Source organism: Lindgomyces ingoldianus (genome assembly GCF_010093535.1).
Source record: "Lindgomyces ingoldianus strain ATCC 200398 unplaced genomic scaffold BDR25scaffold_17, whole genome shotgun sequence".
NCBI classification, from domain to species: Eukaryota; Fungi; Ascomycota; class Dothideomycetes; order Pleosporales; family Lindgomycetaceae; genus Lindgomyces; species Lindgomyces ingoldianus.
The window spans coordinates 378085-392294 of record NW_022985178.1 but is presented as its reverse complement, the minus strand read 5'-3'; the positions used below and the strand labels follow the sequence as shown (position 1 = coordinate 392294).

Below are 14210 nucleotides of genomic sequence, written 5' to 3'. Positions count from 1 at the left end.
GAAGTGACAATCTTGAGGATTACGATGCAGCAACGTGAACTTCCGCACCATGGAAGAAAGTTAAAGAGATTGGGGTTCAAGGGAACAGATTTCAAGCTTCAGGATGCCCTTGAAACACAACCTCGGGGGCGCTAGATATCATCCGTGAACCAAGACGCTAACCCACATGCATCTAGGCCAAGGAGCCGGAAGTGTGGTCAAAGCTATGAGTGCAGTGTGCCAACTGCCCTCCGCATCCTCCCTATTAGCCCAATAATCCCTTCTCCTAGAGACACTGTTTCGCCCTCTTTCCTTCCTTTATTCTGCCCAAATGTTAGGCACAACGTAGCTCTGTCCAGGTCTTCCTCGTCTGGCGCTCCCATATCACGCTTCGGCGGATTCGTACCCCTCGCGCTGCGCACGCGACTCCTCCGTTTTACCCACTCAAGATGCTACGTTACCGCAGATATCGAGTATTTGTGATCTTTGCCGTAATCGCTGTATTCGCGCTGTATAAATTTGGTAGTTCGAGCACATCATGGCGAGAGCAGGTGGAGGACAACGATGGTCCGAAGGGTGGGAAGGAGGAGCCAGTGGGGTCGCCCATGACCTGGATTCCACGCCCTCAGGTCGCACAGGAAACGAAGAAATTCGACGTTGAGATACCTGCCGCAAAGACTTCGCACGTCCTCGTATCTCCTCCTGCGATTTCGTCGGTCAGCCGCCCCGTCGACAGACCCCCTCTCTCGCCTGCGATCACGCAGCCGACGCCCTTCCCGGCCGCAAAGCCTTCGGCAATTGGCATTGGAGGCCCTGAAAATGACCATACGATACCCAAACCCAATGAAGGGTTCTTTGAGCATGGTGAAGGACGACTGGAGGTGCCTCCGTTACCTTCCAGCGTGGAGCCCATCCACTGGAAGAAGCAAAGCGAACACTTCCCCATTGCTTCAAAATCGCTCATTCCATTGCCTTCTGGCGCGCCGAAGGCAATTCCCAAGATACAATTTGCGTTCAAGGACGAGTCTCCGGCGGCAAGGGCAGACAGGGAAGCGAAGCTGACCAGAATCAAAAGTGTATTCAAGCGTTCTTGGGATGGCTACAGAGAGAATGCTTGGCTGCAGGACGAGCTATCACCCGTATCTGGCAAATTCAGGAATCCATTCGCCTCATGGGGTGCCACTTTGGTAGATGCCTTGGACACACTCTGGATCATGGGATTTGAGAAGGAATTTGAAGAGGCTGTGAAGGCTGTCAATGGAATTGACTTTACTACTACACCTCGAGGAGATATTCCGTTGTTTGAGACAACTATCAGATACCTAGGAGGCTTAGTGGCCGCTTATGATATTAGTGGAATGAAGCACAAGAGCCTGATAGACAAGGCAGTAGAGCTTGCGGAAATTCTCATCAGTGCTTTTGATACGCCTAATAGGATGCCACAAACATACTACTACTGGAGGCCGTAAGTCATCTGTCCAAATCAATCCAAACAAAACAACTAATTAAGTTGAATAGGACCTTCTCATCGCAGGCTCACCGTGCGAGTAACCGCATAGTCTTGGCCGAAATCGGTTCTCTCTCCGTCGAATTTACAAGACTTGCTCAGGTTACGGGAGATATAAAGTACTATGACGCTATAGCACGTATCACAGACCAACTCGAGGAATTCCAGAATAGGACAAGGCTGCCAGGCATGTGGCCGACTTACTTGGACGCATCCGGATGCAAGAGCATCGACTGGACTAAGCAACTTGATACCTCGCTGCAGTCACCCCTAGAACTTAAAGACACAGAAAACGAGACAGAGGGACCCAGTACTACCCTCAAGCATCTTCCACTTGATCTGCCAAGTCCGATCATGTTCGTTGCTGAAGAGAAATCGACAGAGCAGCCCAGGACTGCAATATTTCTTGATGGGGGGAAAGCGGCAGAACAACCCAGTACCGCAACTGTGAAGCTTATTCCCCTCGATCTACCGAGTCCAATTGTATTCGTGCCAGGGAAGAATGAGCCCGGAAAAGGAAAAATCAAGAATTGGGATGATGAAACCACCGTTGGTGACCTTTACAAGAAGGAAGGGGAGAAGGCTGCAAGTGTCAAATCCGCATTCAAAGCCAGAAGACAGCTCGACGACACAGAGGTTTCTAATGGAGAAGCAGCGGCAAGTGTTGTAGATAAATCAGCCCCCTCGGCTTCACTCACTCCAGTTCGGCCGGAATGCGAAGACCAAGGTTTTGTATCTTCTTCCGAGTTTGGCTCTGAAGACTATACGCTAGGAGGCATGTCCGACTCAACCTACGAATATTTGTCCAAGGAGTACCTCCTTCTCGGTGGTCAGGTCGAAAAGTACCGTACGATGTTTGAGCAGTCCATGGATGTCGTCAAGGAGAACCTGATTTTCCGTCCTATGCTTCCTAACGGAGATGACATTCTCTTCTCTGGTGTTCTCAGCGTGCCTTCGATTCCGCCCAAGGTCGGGAAAGGAGAGTTCCAAGCAGAGAATGCGCATCTCACCTGTTTCGCCGGCGGCATGTTCGCAATGGGAGCTAGGATCTTTAATCGAGAAGAGGACCTGAAGATTGCCGCGAAACTCACAGAAGGATGCGTTTGGTCCTACAACATGACCTCCACCGGTATCATGCCTGAAGCTTTCATCGCAGTGCCTTGCGAAAGCACGAAGCAGTGCGAATGGAACGAGACAAAGTACTGGGAGGTTCTAGACCCTGGAGCGGATGCTCGCGTTACTTCGTATGAGCAACAGATGGAGACCTACAGTGCACAGATGGCATCAGCGTCCGCGTTTTATGAAGAACAACTAGCTGCCATGACTGCTCCACCTGTCCCAACCGCCAGCGGTGCGTTCGAAGCGGCAGCTACGCCAACTACCGGTGTGTCTGACTTGCTGAAGCGACAGTTAGATGACCATAGGGAGCTTCCGACTGGTAACAGCACGCATGAAATTGAACGAGAAGACGATGAACCTCCGACAAAAGTCCGTGTAGAAGATCCAAGCACTGAGCCAAGCACTGAGCCCAGCTCAACTTTACCCGCTTTCCCAGTCATATATTCGCCAAAACCTCCTCTTACACATGAGGAATATGTCAAGAACAGAATCCAAGAAGAGCGGCTACCACCTGGTGTCGCTGTCATCAAAGCCCGAAACTACATCCTACGGTAAAGCCCCCTACCCCCTTCCATCCTCACTCTCTGACGACCCCTAGCCCTGAAGCCATCGAATCCGTCTGGTACATGTACCGGATAACAGGCGACCCGCACTGGCGTGAAGTCGGGTGGCGCATGTTCGAAGCTGTCGACCAATACACCTCAACAGTGCACGGCAACTCCGCGATCGACGATGTTACGAAAACCTCGCCGGAGCTGCTGGACGAAATGGAGAGTTTCTGGCTAGCTGAAACGATTAAATACTTCTATCTTCTTTTTGCAGAGGAGAAAGTTGTGAGCCTGGATGACTGGGTATTGAATACGGAAGCCCATCCGTTTAGGAGGCCGAAGTAGATGGGATGGGTGGGTTAAGGTGGGAGTTGTGTGTATGTGTTTAGGCGAACGGCTGTTGCATTTGCAGACTTTGCAAGCGGCGTTTTTGGATTCGGTTGAGTGTAGCATTAGGATATCTCGAGTTGTTGGTAGGGGCACGGCACAGCGGCTGGTTAGCTGCTGCTTGGTGGTGCATTCTTATATGACATATATGGCGGTTTAGCATTTCAATGGAGTTTACATGTTCTCTTGTCACCCCTTGGGGGAGTGAAGATGATGCCATGATGGAACATGATAGAACATGATAGCAGTAAGTCAGAGCAGAGACTTATATCCTAACGACTTTCTAGCAAGCGATTTAACAGATTTCCGCTTCCCTGTTATTCGTCCCTGATTTCTCTTCATTTCCTGTTAACCCATTGCTGATTTCCCTTTGATAGCGTCCGAGTTGCGGTTAATAGTAAATTTGATCATAGTTGCAGGCTGATTTTACGATAGCCGGGAATCCTTGAATCTCTCACTCCTCCCCCTCATCCTCATCATCACTCCAGCCGTGGACGCTCAGAAAATTGTCCGTATCGCCAAAGCCGGACTGCATCCTATTCGTATCAAGGTCGTCCTCGCCAACGAGCCCAAATCTGAATCCGCAAAAGTCTTCAGCCGGTAGAATGCTTCTACGCTCATACTCTTCCGAAGGGAGTCGTTCAATGGTTTCCTGCCCCTTTTCTTACTGTCTTTAACAGGACCCACTGTCACCGCCTTTATTCAACTTTAGGCTCGCGGCATACTAGTCCATGCTTTCAACCCGCATGTACTTGCAACTATCTGGGTGATGGAAGGGCTGATTCCGTTCCCCATGACGTGTCCACAACTATTGCATCAACAACAAGGACGCGATCCCGTTCTCCTCACTCGCTGGATGCTCCATTTACCGTTCTTATTGATACCCATCTACTAGTCGACCTCCTGCACCATCACCGATGCAGGTGCTTCAATCGAACTCGAATTCCCTAGGCGCCATTTCTCGAAGCCCCATTACTCAACATGGTTGATACCAGCAGTTTTGCGAACTTAAGTGACCTTCTGAGATGTGATGAGCTCATAGATATTCAGGCCATTTCAAGCTGGTTCAAGCTCCTGCTAGTTTTCCTAACGGTTAGTACACCTAATCGTACATACGGTCCGTACAAGGCGATTTGAGCCGTACGTACGTACAGGGCATACACTCCGTATACTGTACGGTATGTGAGGCTGCTGTACTGGCCGTTTACAGTAGTGGTATAAGGCATGGAGAGAATGCTGTTCCTGGATTTATTTTTAGCAATTTGCTCGTAAATCTTGCTCCTCTGGTATTAACCTTGTTTCTATGCATAATAAAATGCTTTAGTTCCATTTTTTAGTTAACAATACAGTTGTTGCAGCGTGTTGCGCCCTTACAGGCATCCTCTAGCTTCCTCCTACTAAAGTATACTACGCTGCTCTTCTAAACGCATTTAGAAGACGTAAGTAATATCCCTTAGCTTATTCTACGCAGTGACTAGGCTAAGGAGCACCTTAAAAATGCCTAATTAAACGTGGGGATAGCCTTTAAGATTAGCTAGGATATCTATTAAGGCATAAATCCTAGCTTCTAATGCACTAAAAGGTCTTATTTGTGTAATTAGGCGCTTACAATAAAGAGGGATTTACTAGCTGCGTAATAAGGCTACCCCTAGTAAACTAGAAATACACTAACACACAGTACGAACAACTACTGCTAAGCCCTTAGAGAGCCTGCTCACCCCTTCTACTCCTCCTGTAACAGGTCAGGGTAAATTAAGAAAAGCTGTCACTGTATACAACCCGTACAGGTACCTACTCTCCTCCGTACAGTAACTTCCTATAACCTGCCTACTCCGTACAGTTGCTGAACAGCCTCAAAATCGCTCCGCTACTAACCGTCAGGAACACTGGCTCTGGGCTTGGAGCAAAACTTCCACCCAACAGGGTTTCCTCCAAGGTTGAATAGGGGTTCATGGGGAAGGCTATCATCGTTTTCTTCAGCTTCTCCAGTGAAGCTGTTTAAGGTCTAAGGATCCCGAGATCTGGTAGGCTTACCAGCAGGGTAAAGTAGGTTCTGGTAGAAGATGAGACAGGGATAGTGAAGAAGATGGGAAAGAGATGTGAGGGGCCCGCTGCTGGACTCAGAGAGTGATGTAGAGAGAAACTTCTCCCTCTGCATTTTCTGCTCCTCAATGCGACTTTCAGCAATCTTTCCGCCTCACCGTAATTCATTCAGGACCATAACACTAGACTGCAGATGAATGAATGTATCGCGGCTTCGCTCACATGATGACTCCCTAACTAGGTATCCTAAAGGTGTTCTCGTTGGTAGAAATGTTAGCAGAAACATTAGCAGAACACATGTGCTCACCCACCTTCGCTTGCACTCTTTCACCATCACACCCACAATACGACTCTAGCTGATTCGCGTTACGGCGAAACTACCCACATGAGTCGAGACCTTTTAGCTTCTATCGGAAGAAAAACTTCTTCGAGATGCTGCCGCGACAATCTATTACACTCCCGTCACAACCACAACACACCGGCCCACTCTCAAGCTTGTCTTGAACATCGCAGAAATAGCCACCTGTTTAGCGTCGCATCACTTACTCTATATCCTTGGTTTTAATACTTCCCGCCTTCCTAATGAAGTTCACTTCTGAATCTCCACCCATTGCTGCCGCTCGGACAATTCAATGTAAAGGTCAGCGAGTTCAGGTTCACCCATATATCAACCTTGTTCCGGGTATCGCTTCCCTGATCTAAATGTGCGCTCGTCGCATATGTATCCAAATAGACAACTTAAATAAAGTTGCTCGAGAACACTACCGTGGGTAGTTGTCGATAAGCTTGTGAGATATATGATTTATACGTAGTGTATCGCTCCAACCCTTCTCTTTTAATGGGTAATTTGACTTGCTATTATTCACAAAAACACATGGATTTCCTCTCCTTGGCGAGTCTTCAAAATCGAGTATCCTAAACTCTCCAACGAAGGGCTTGACGTGAATATTTCAATCAAGTGGCCTGCTGACGACAATCTTCAACTCCCGATCTCCAACTTCGCTGCTGGCTTCTGTGTCCCTTCGACATGCCTCTTCTTCCGTGATTTCCACTTTGCACGTCAGGCTTTGTTCCGAATTGCCAATACACAAAACCTTAAAGTTCTCGCTCTGGAGCAGTACGGTAAAAAGTGCAGCGAACCGGATGACATCAAAAAAGGCTTTACGGTGACGTAGACATGGCGCTAGCTTGTAGCGGCCACCATCTGAGACAGCCCTGTGTCTTCATGCTTCGCCGATTCGGACTGGATACGCAAGCTTTTCACTCCCTCACTCTACTACCAACTTCCTTGGCCCTTGCCAATATCGAAAACTATGGTCTCTCGCACGACCTCCTAAAAAGGATAAAGGGGAAATCTCTGATAGGGGGCGATAACTGCATTCGAGTACACCTAACTGCATGTATATCGAGTAACATCTGGCTATATATCAACATGAATGCCTCCGAGAACATGAAGAATATCCTCGCATTAGGGGCTAGAATGGCTACTCTTTCGGGTATCTTTGTGATAGACTATGGCGTCGAACCAAATAAGGATTCAACATTCGAGATATGTACTACTACTCAATCGAGAAAACGCGGGTCGGTGTGGTTCAAACGCGTGGTTCCGGAGAAGACGAGACTAGCACAGCAAGTGCCCAAACCAGCAAGAAAGTAGAGGAAGGTATTGAGTGAGTGTTTTATTTATCGTGGGAGGCGGAAACGCTGAGTTGGAATAGGGACGATATTGGTCTGCCAACCCATTTAACAAATATGAAAATAACCTCCCACTCCTGCGAAGGTCCCCTAACAGAATTGCCACCTAAGTTGTACCGGGGCTTGTGGGCGAGATAAGATCTGGGACACTGGGATGGGCTAATTAGTGGTTAGTGGTCTTGCAAACAGGCAGTGTTTCTAATCCCAAATCCCCCTCCCCCTAATTCTGATATACGATTCCAAGGAGACTTCAAATGGCTTCAATGCATTATAAACCAACATAGCAGCCTCTAGGTATAGTTCTACAGCTTCTAGTTAATTGTTGTATTCACATGTGTCTCATTCGGTTTCATGGAATTGCCCTACACTGCAGGCCCATCTAGGAAGTGAATTTCTCTAGGGGGAGAAGTAGGTTCTCTAGAAGAAAAAAGGTAACCTTCTGCCAATAGTTACAGGAAATGGAGATGGGAAGTTGCTTCTTGATATAATATATAGAGAGAGTATGTTGCTTTTAGCTGTAAACTTACTTCCCTTTCACAAATAGACCCTACTAGAGCTTTAGTACGGGGAACTAACATTGCTAGCATATAATTAACGCTGATCCTACATCTTTAACTTTATTTACCATCGGTTTTACTATTAGTTTTTATGCTTGAAGTAGATGAATACAAAAGTAGGCGCCTCTGAGAAGAACATGCAGAGAGGGATATAAACAAGGCATATGGAACTAATAGAAATTGTTTAACGTATTAAGTGCCAAGCTTAGCACGGTGAAATAAATAGCTATGCAGTAACTTCCTGTGTATAGGAAATCCACCGTAACTTACTACCCTTTATTACTCTCAAGTAACGCTGTAGCTTTATAGACTTGAAAAGGCAACTTCTTTGTGTCTAAAAAAACAGGGTGAGCAAGAAGATTCTATATCGGAAATTTGTAAAATTAACTTGTTAAGTAGGTAAACACTTCTTGTTTAACAGGAACCGCTACACCAAGGGCGCGGTTTCCCACCCAAATTTTCATTCCCTTGCTCCGCTCTTCAGCTTAGCACGATTCCGTATCTATTTCTGTCTCAGCTATGGAATGTTGTCACACATCGTGGAACATGACGAGGTTGGTATTATGCGCCCCTTGCCGGAGCTAGAGAGAACACTAATAGTGTGCAAATTTCTGTCTTAATTTATTCTTTGATCATGCTCTATGTTGGGTGACAAGATGCAATACAACACTTCTCACTCTGCTATATGGCTCATCTATGCTGCTTCGTTGCTGCTACTTGTATCTGCTTTAGCATACTATCACAAAACCTGGGATATAGTCAGATGTTGTTTTTCTCTTGACACTCCTAGGATTGAGGAAACTGCCAATCGAGCACACATTTACGTCCTAAATTGCTTCCCCTGTCATTCCCCACATTTAGTGACAAGATGCATGGTGCCCATACGTCGTTAGTTAGTATTCTTCACATATCTTTAGCTGCAAGCCCGAACAGGGTAAGACGAGCAGAAGCAACAGCAACAGAATATAAACTTTCTAAACTCTGTGTCTCAGCCACAGAATCCTTCAAGATGTTAGCCCAATCGAGTTGCAGGATGCAGAGTTCTTTGGAACATTTATCAGCAGATATCAGCAGACGATTTAGGCAACACTAACACTAACACCAAAGCCACCAAGCTGAGCGGAGCCGGCAGATGCAATGTGTGCGCATGGAGAGATCGGAATATATGCTGAGATCGAGGGGTTTTTGTTCGAGATCCCTTTTGTTGAGGACAAGATAGACATTAGAATGGCGAGCATTGGAAGGTGCGTTATATGTTGATGTGGCGCGCTGAATTCACAGTGTGCAGCATGCATGCGGCTCATGCAAAAGAAAATGAAATCGCTTTGAGATTTGTGAATGGTGCCGCCAATCTCTGCTCTGGTCTACTTTCTGCAGACATGCATGCACATTTGTGGTACCCACTGCATTCGGACTCGAGAATCCAAATTGGAAGTGCCACGTATCACGAGATTTACCTTTTCCCTCAAGTCCCGTCGCTTTCTGGAACAGAGGCTCTGCAGAAACTTGAGTCGTCATGCACGGCTCTCTTTACCGAGTGGAGTTTGTGGAGCTGAGGTGGCGCTCGCGGAGTATGACATGGCCTGACAGGCTTCTTCGGCCAATTGTTTTTGGAAAGAGATCTGGCAGAAGCCTCGGGAAAGTCCTCAAGATATGGTGGCGTGGAGGCATTGAGCGGAGGAAATAAGAAAGTAGGTTTGGCGTTCTGGGTAGGGACCCTTGAATAAGGGTTTCTAGAATATACATGAATGTAGAATTCGGATATTGAAAATAACAGGAATAAGTCATGCTTACACTGTATGCATTACAGAATCCGTCGAGATCTGAGGTTGGTGATTATGAGGGTGTCGGAGCTCCCCTGGCCGTTTCTGATGGGCCACGCTCCGAAATAAGACACATGAGTCTCCGACGAATGGGATAAGACCATTGCAGGTGTTTGGATTGAGAAGCGACCTTTTTGTTCTCTTAAGGTTGTAGCAGCTCGAGATCTTACCGATCTTCATGACGTGCTCCATCACGCCCGGGCAGGTGTCCTCTCAACTCCAACCCTAACTTGACCCTGCCGCATGCTTTCCCCGGACCGACCCCAACTGCTATCATCCATTCGGCGAAGTCGCGTTCTTGTTTGATATTGGTTCTCCCACCTCAGCCCTCTCTTTCCGCCTCTGCGCAACATCCCAGTTGTATACTCGCGCAAACGCTACTTCCAAGGTCTGAATAGTGATTAGCGTGGGCAGATGGACCGTGAAGGGGAAATTCCACACCGTTATTTGCTCCCGCAGGAACTCCATATCCTCCTCACAATTTGCAAAGCTCTGTTTCGCTGTAGCAAGCTTTGACTGGAGCAGCTCTTCGGCCTCCGGTATTGGGTATGCCAACATGACGTTCGCCTGGTTGCGTCAACTGAAGCTCCAAGCGACAGGGGCGATTGTCAAAGACGTACCCCAAGCCAGAGATATACCTCGTCCGTAGGAGGAATCTCTGCCTTCGCGTAGAGAGTGTCGTTCAACTCGAAGGTGGTCTCGATTGGGTCTGATCCGGGCTGCGCTGGATATGAGCAAGTAGCCCCTTTTCCAAGTCACTCTGATATTCGCACCTTCCTTGTTCTCAGAAATCGCACGGTATCTAGAGTCTTTTGAATATCTGGGATTTTGTCTTTGAGCCCAACAGCACGCCGCTGCGTGTTTGCTTCCATGAACTGGTATTTTCTGAACCAAACGGTAAGTGAGAATCTCAAATAGTTTAGACTCTGTACAGATTTACACGTACGATATCATCTCCTTGAAGCTGTTTATTGTGCTCTCAACCTCAGTGCGGTCAGTAACATAGTCCTCGACTCGGTCCACAAAAGGCGCGACAGGGATGCCGCGGGGGTTTGTGGGTGCATCTTTGCTGCTACAAGGTGTCAGTTAGGCTAGATATATGGGGGATTGTGACGTGCCTTCCTGACTTCGCCGTGGGGGTCATTTCTGGGCTGTTGATGTTGCGGTACACGAGCAGCAATTCTTTCTACTGTCTCTGCATTTGAGGTATTTGGCTGCTGACTTATCGGCGGCTCCAAGTGGAGGAGGGCCCTTGCCAAGAGAGAGGCCAATTCCGCCCCGCCCTCGACTATCACTCACGTGACTATATCTTGGCTCTTGCTCCCTATTAATCGGCCTGTCACAGGGGATAAGAGCTACGGAGCAGTCGGATCCAAATGTGACACTATCAGGAGCAGACACAATGATCTCACCACGAGAAGGTACCCCTCATGATCCCGCCCGCATTTGCCCCAGAAACCCTGGTCAGCGCCAACCTTAAATTAACGTATCCTCAATCCCAGTACGACTAACTTCACCGACGTCACGACATTCTAAGAACACACGCTTTCATCATAAGAGCACGCAAATCATGATGTTATGAGGCTGCAAATGGTCGGACGAATTGTCTGGACCTTTCGTTTCATGACTCCAGTAGACTTGCACGCGGCCCCGAAGCACTGACGGTTAAGGAGCAGTGTGTCTCCGCTTGCCCACACCGGTGAATCAGCGGCGCTTGAGTACGGAGTCCGGTGGCTGTGTCCGAAAACGACTCCATGGCATTTTTGTGGTACCTCCACCCGCATATACGAAAAGGCAAAATTTATTGAAATCCGTCCAACGGCGAACCCTCTTCCGTATCGAGCTGAACGGCTTGCATGGACAGTTGATCGGCACCCATGCATTTGGAACTTCTCGTCGGGCTCTTCTTTCAAGTTTGCTCCCTGTTTGGCACCCAATCAAGGGTATCACCACTTGAACCCTCGTCCTTGGTTATATCTCGGATAGTAGTAAAATTACTGCCTTAGACAATGTTCAGAACATCTGAAATAAAAACTAAACAGGCAAGGCGAACACAGTAGCAAAAGGAACTTTAAGCCTTGCTCGCATTCGGAGATCTGCAGTCTTGCATGGTGCACACGTCAAACCTCAGCCCTCCGGACTCCTCCACCTTTTCTCCGAACACCACTCATCACAAAGAGCTCCACCTCGACCTCGCCGACTAGAAGGGTTGCTCGCACATTGCACGGCGCGACACAAGAGCCAACCACTTTGCTTCGTCTGATCGACTTCATACACCGATTCGCTACTTAACCCCTAAACAGAAATTTGCGCGAGACCTTCTCGCGCCGGATCCGCGAGGCCGCGTAGATACGATTAAAATGCAAAGGAATCAAGACAATTCATGATCCAGAAGACGAGGTTGCGCTGGTCCTATCCGCCCTAGGCTTACTCCCTTCTTGGAACAGGCATTTTCCATATCCGGCATGCAGTGAAGAGCTCGGCTTTTCACACAGCCTTCGTCTGAAGATTTCCACTCAAGGAAGTGAACACCAGTCATGATCAGCATGAGATCTTCATTGACAAGCTCAAGGCAGCCGGCACAAATAACTACCATGACTAGCTGTGGATGATAGTCTGTCAGACCCAGGTTTCGGGGCCATCGTGCTGAAAGCTGAGATTGCACTGATCTGTGCAGGGACAACGGTCGCGGATTATCTGCGGTCGGACGAAGTTGCCTTCTCTTGCCCGTCTTGGTAAATCGTGGAACATGGATGAGACTAGGACGAGAAGAGAGAGAGACCTAGTGAGATGGCATGAGACGGCAGTGCTAGAGAAGTAGTAGAAGCCTCATCGAATCTTTCGTGGAGTGCTTCCACGCGCGATGACGTCAAATTCAACATACGCATCTCAAAATCTCACAGGGAGCTGTGTCGCAAGATCATCGCGCCCTATAGCTGGTGGCCTTCTTGCTGCTCTGCAACAACTCACGCGACACCTCGAAAGTCGGCAAACGAATCGGATATCGGAATATCTCGATCCTTCTCAGATGCGGATGTATCGCGATGGAACCTATCGCACTTATGACCCTGTTGCGAGGAAGAGATTCGCAAACGCGAACCTGCAAATCAATAGATTGTGATATTCTAATATATGAGAGGCATCGCTGGTCGGCGCTTTTTATGGTGTTGACCGGCAGTGTTTGACAGCGCTATTGTAGGGCGGAGTAATAGCTTCGTCGGTAGTCTGAGGCCACAAGAATATTCCAACATTAGCAAAGGATGAGGGAAAATTCGTTGCAGATCGACCTGGCAGTGCAATTTCTCTGTATGCACAGATGTTTCTGTGCTGTAACGTTCCATTGCCTATGCCCACGAGGACGCCCCAGGATGTGATGCTTGCTGCATGCTGTTTGCACAGCGTCTAGAGGCTATTCGTCGGAAAGTTCAATTTCTGCTGTGTTAGAGTTGGCGATAAGGTTCTTGGTCCCGTGAACATCTTTGCCCAAGGAGCACGATGATCCGCGGGCGGGAGAGAATACGCAATATTGTCCCTTGAAAATCTGATGGAAGTTTAGGAGGATTTCGTGGCTTGCAGGCCCTTTACACTCCGGTTAGTTGAGTCTTTCGCAAGAGCTTGACAAGGCCGATCCGGAGGAGACGCAAACAATTCCGGCAGCAGCCAAATTCTCCACCTTCCGCTGCACCAAAAGCCCAATCTCCCGGCATTTCCTTACTCTCGCCACTATCCGATAGTGGTTGCGCATCCCCAGACCCCAAATCCAGAAAACGATAGCTGGCAAAAATGGGATTTCGGACTTTCCAGCACCCAAGAGAAAGGGGTAACGCGAAACCAAGCAATCAAGAAAACGAGGATCGTAAATCAACATACATATCTGGAAATGATCTGAGCATGTTCGTGGGATTGGGGTGGTGGTACTGAGGGAGTTTACAAGGCGTGGTCGCAATATATGAGCATCTTCAGCAATTTACCCCTCGTGTTCACGGCGGAAAGGATCGGGTGGAGCGGATGATGGGACGTGGCTTACCAGGGACGATGGCAATGGTTCTCACATGGGCATATATTCCCAAGACATGTCCGAGTGCGCGTAAATGCAGAATGAAGTAATGCTGAAGAAGTACAGGGAATGTTTATCCTGTCCAACGGTTAGCGCAATGCCATGCGGCAATTCGCAAGCACGGGGAACCCGTTGGGAGGATTTAGTGTGTATGTACCTGCAGTAAGGGTGGACCTCTGGGAAGGAATATTTTTGAGACAGGGCAGACAATATCAAAGATACACAAAAATATATGTACATATATTTGTATATACCTAGGATTCGCGCAGGGAAGTAGATGAAGCCGTGGGGGCGTCTTGTGTAACTCCAGCATCTGCATGTCAGATAGTGGATATGAAACGCAAAGTCGAGAACCTCGACAAACATTGGTTCCGGAATGTAAGCAAAGGCTTCTGGATGTGAATCGAGTATGGAATATTCAAATCCCCTGCAGGCCAGAAATTCGATAAGCTTTGAGTCCGGAAAGGAAGTAGAGACGTCCTGATGTTGAGTGCA

General features: G+C 48.1%; 5 protein-coding genes across 5 annotated transcripts; 3 read left to right on the top strand and 2 right to left on the bottom strand.

Moving 5' to 3' along the window:
* The first annotated feature begins 254 nt into the window (after nucleotides 1–254).
* Nucleotides 255–3691, top strand: BDR25DRAFT_334420 (seven-hairpin glycosidase). The gene is made up of 3 exons (XM_033692929.1): nucleotides 255–1444; nucleotides 1498–3156; nucleotides 3204–3691. The coding sequence occupies exons 1-3, from the start codon at nucleotides 429–431 to the stop codon at nucleotides 3496–3498; spliced, it is 2970 nt and encodes a 989-aa protein (XP_033547180.1). The 5' UTR covers nucleotides 255–428; the 3' UTR covers nucleotides 3499–3691.
* Nucleotides 3692–5367: 1676 nt separating this feature from the next.
* Nucleotides 5368–6091, bottom strand: BDR25DRAFT_355452 (uncharacterized protein; the record flags this gene model as incomplete). The annotated part of the gene is made up of 6 exons (XM_033695456.1): nucleotides 5368–5534; nucleotides 5575–5717; nucleotides 5742–5795; nucleotides 5881–5960; nucleotides 6007–6031; nucleotides 6063–6091. The coding sequence occupies 6 exons, from the start codon at nucleotides 6089–6091 to the stop codon at nucleotides 5368–5370; spliced, it is 498 nt and encodes a 165-aa protein (XP_033547179.1).
* A 74-nt stretch (nucleotides 6092–6165) lies between these two features.
* BDR25DRAFT_355451 (uncharacterized protein) lies at nucleotides 6166–7572 on the top strand (the record flags this gene model as incomplete). Its single annotated transcript, XM_033695455.1, has 7 exons — nucleotides 6166–6265; nucleotides 6369–6425; nucleotides 6481–6749; nucleotides 6797–7236; nucleotides 7293–7363; nucleotides 7418–7447; nucleotides 7472–7572. The coding sequence occupies 7 exons, from the start codon at nucleotides 6166–6168 to the stop codon at nucleotides 7570–7572; spliced, it is 1068 nt and encodes a 355-aa protein (XP_033547178.1).
* A 57-nt stretch (nucleotides 7573–7629) lies between these two features.
* Nucleotides 7630–9892, top strand: BDR25DRAFT_355450 (uncharacterized protein; the record flags this gene model as incomplete). The annotated part of the gene is made up of 12 exons (XM_033695454.1): nucleotides 7630–7664; nucleotides 8257–8434; nucleotides 8492–8554; nucleotides 8595–8659; nucleotides 8697–8769; nucleotides 8852–8974; nucleotides 9009–9079; nucleotides 9124–9377; nucleotides 9426–9544; nucleotides 9590–9618; nucleotides 9657–9679; nucleotides 9738–9892. The coding sequence occupies 12 exons, from the start codon at nucleotides 7630–7632 to the stop codon at nucleotides 9890–9892; spliced, it is 1188 nt and encodes a 395-aa protein (XP_033547177.1).
* BDR25DRAFT_287210 (Prefoldin, subunit 3) lies at nucleotides 9677–10873 on the bottom strand. Its single transcript, XM_033688306.1, has 6 exons — nucleotides 10777–10873; nucleotides 10605–10730; nucleotides 10432–10543; nucleotides 10279–10377; nucleotides 10100–10225; nucleotides 9677–10048 (listed from the first exon to the last, which is right to left on the bottom strand). Exons 1-6 carry the CDS (start codon nucleotides 10800–10802, stop codon nucleotides 9932–9934), a joined length of 606 nt encoding a protein of 201 aa, XP_033547176.1. The 5' UTR covers nucleotides 10803–10873; the 3' UTR covers nucleotides 9677–9931.
* Nucleotides 10874–14210: the final 3337 nt, after the last annotated feature.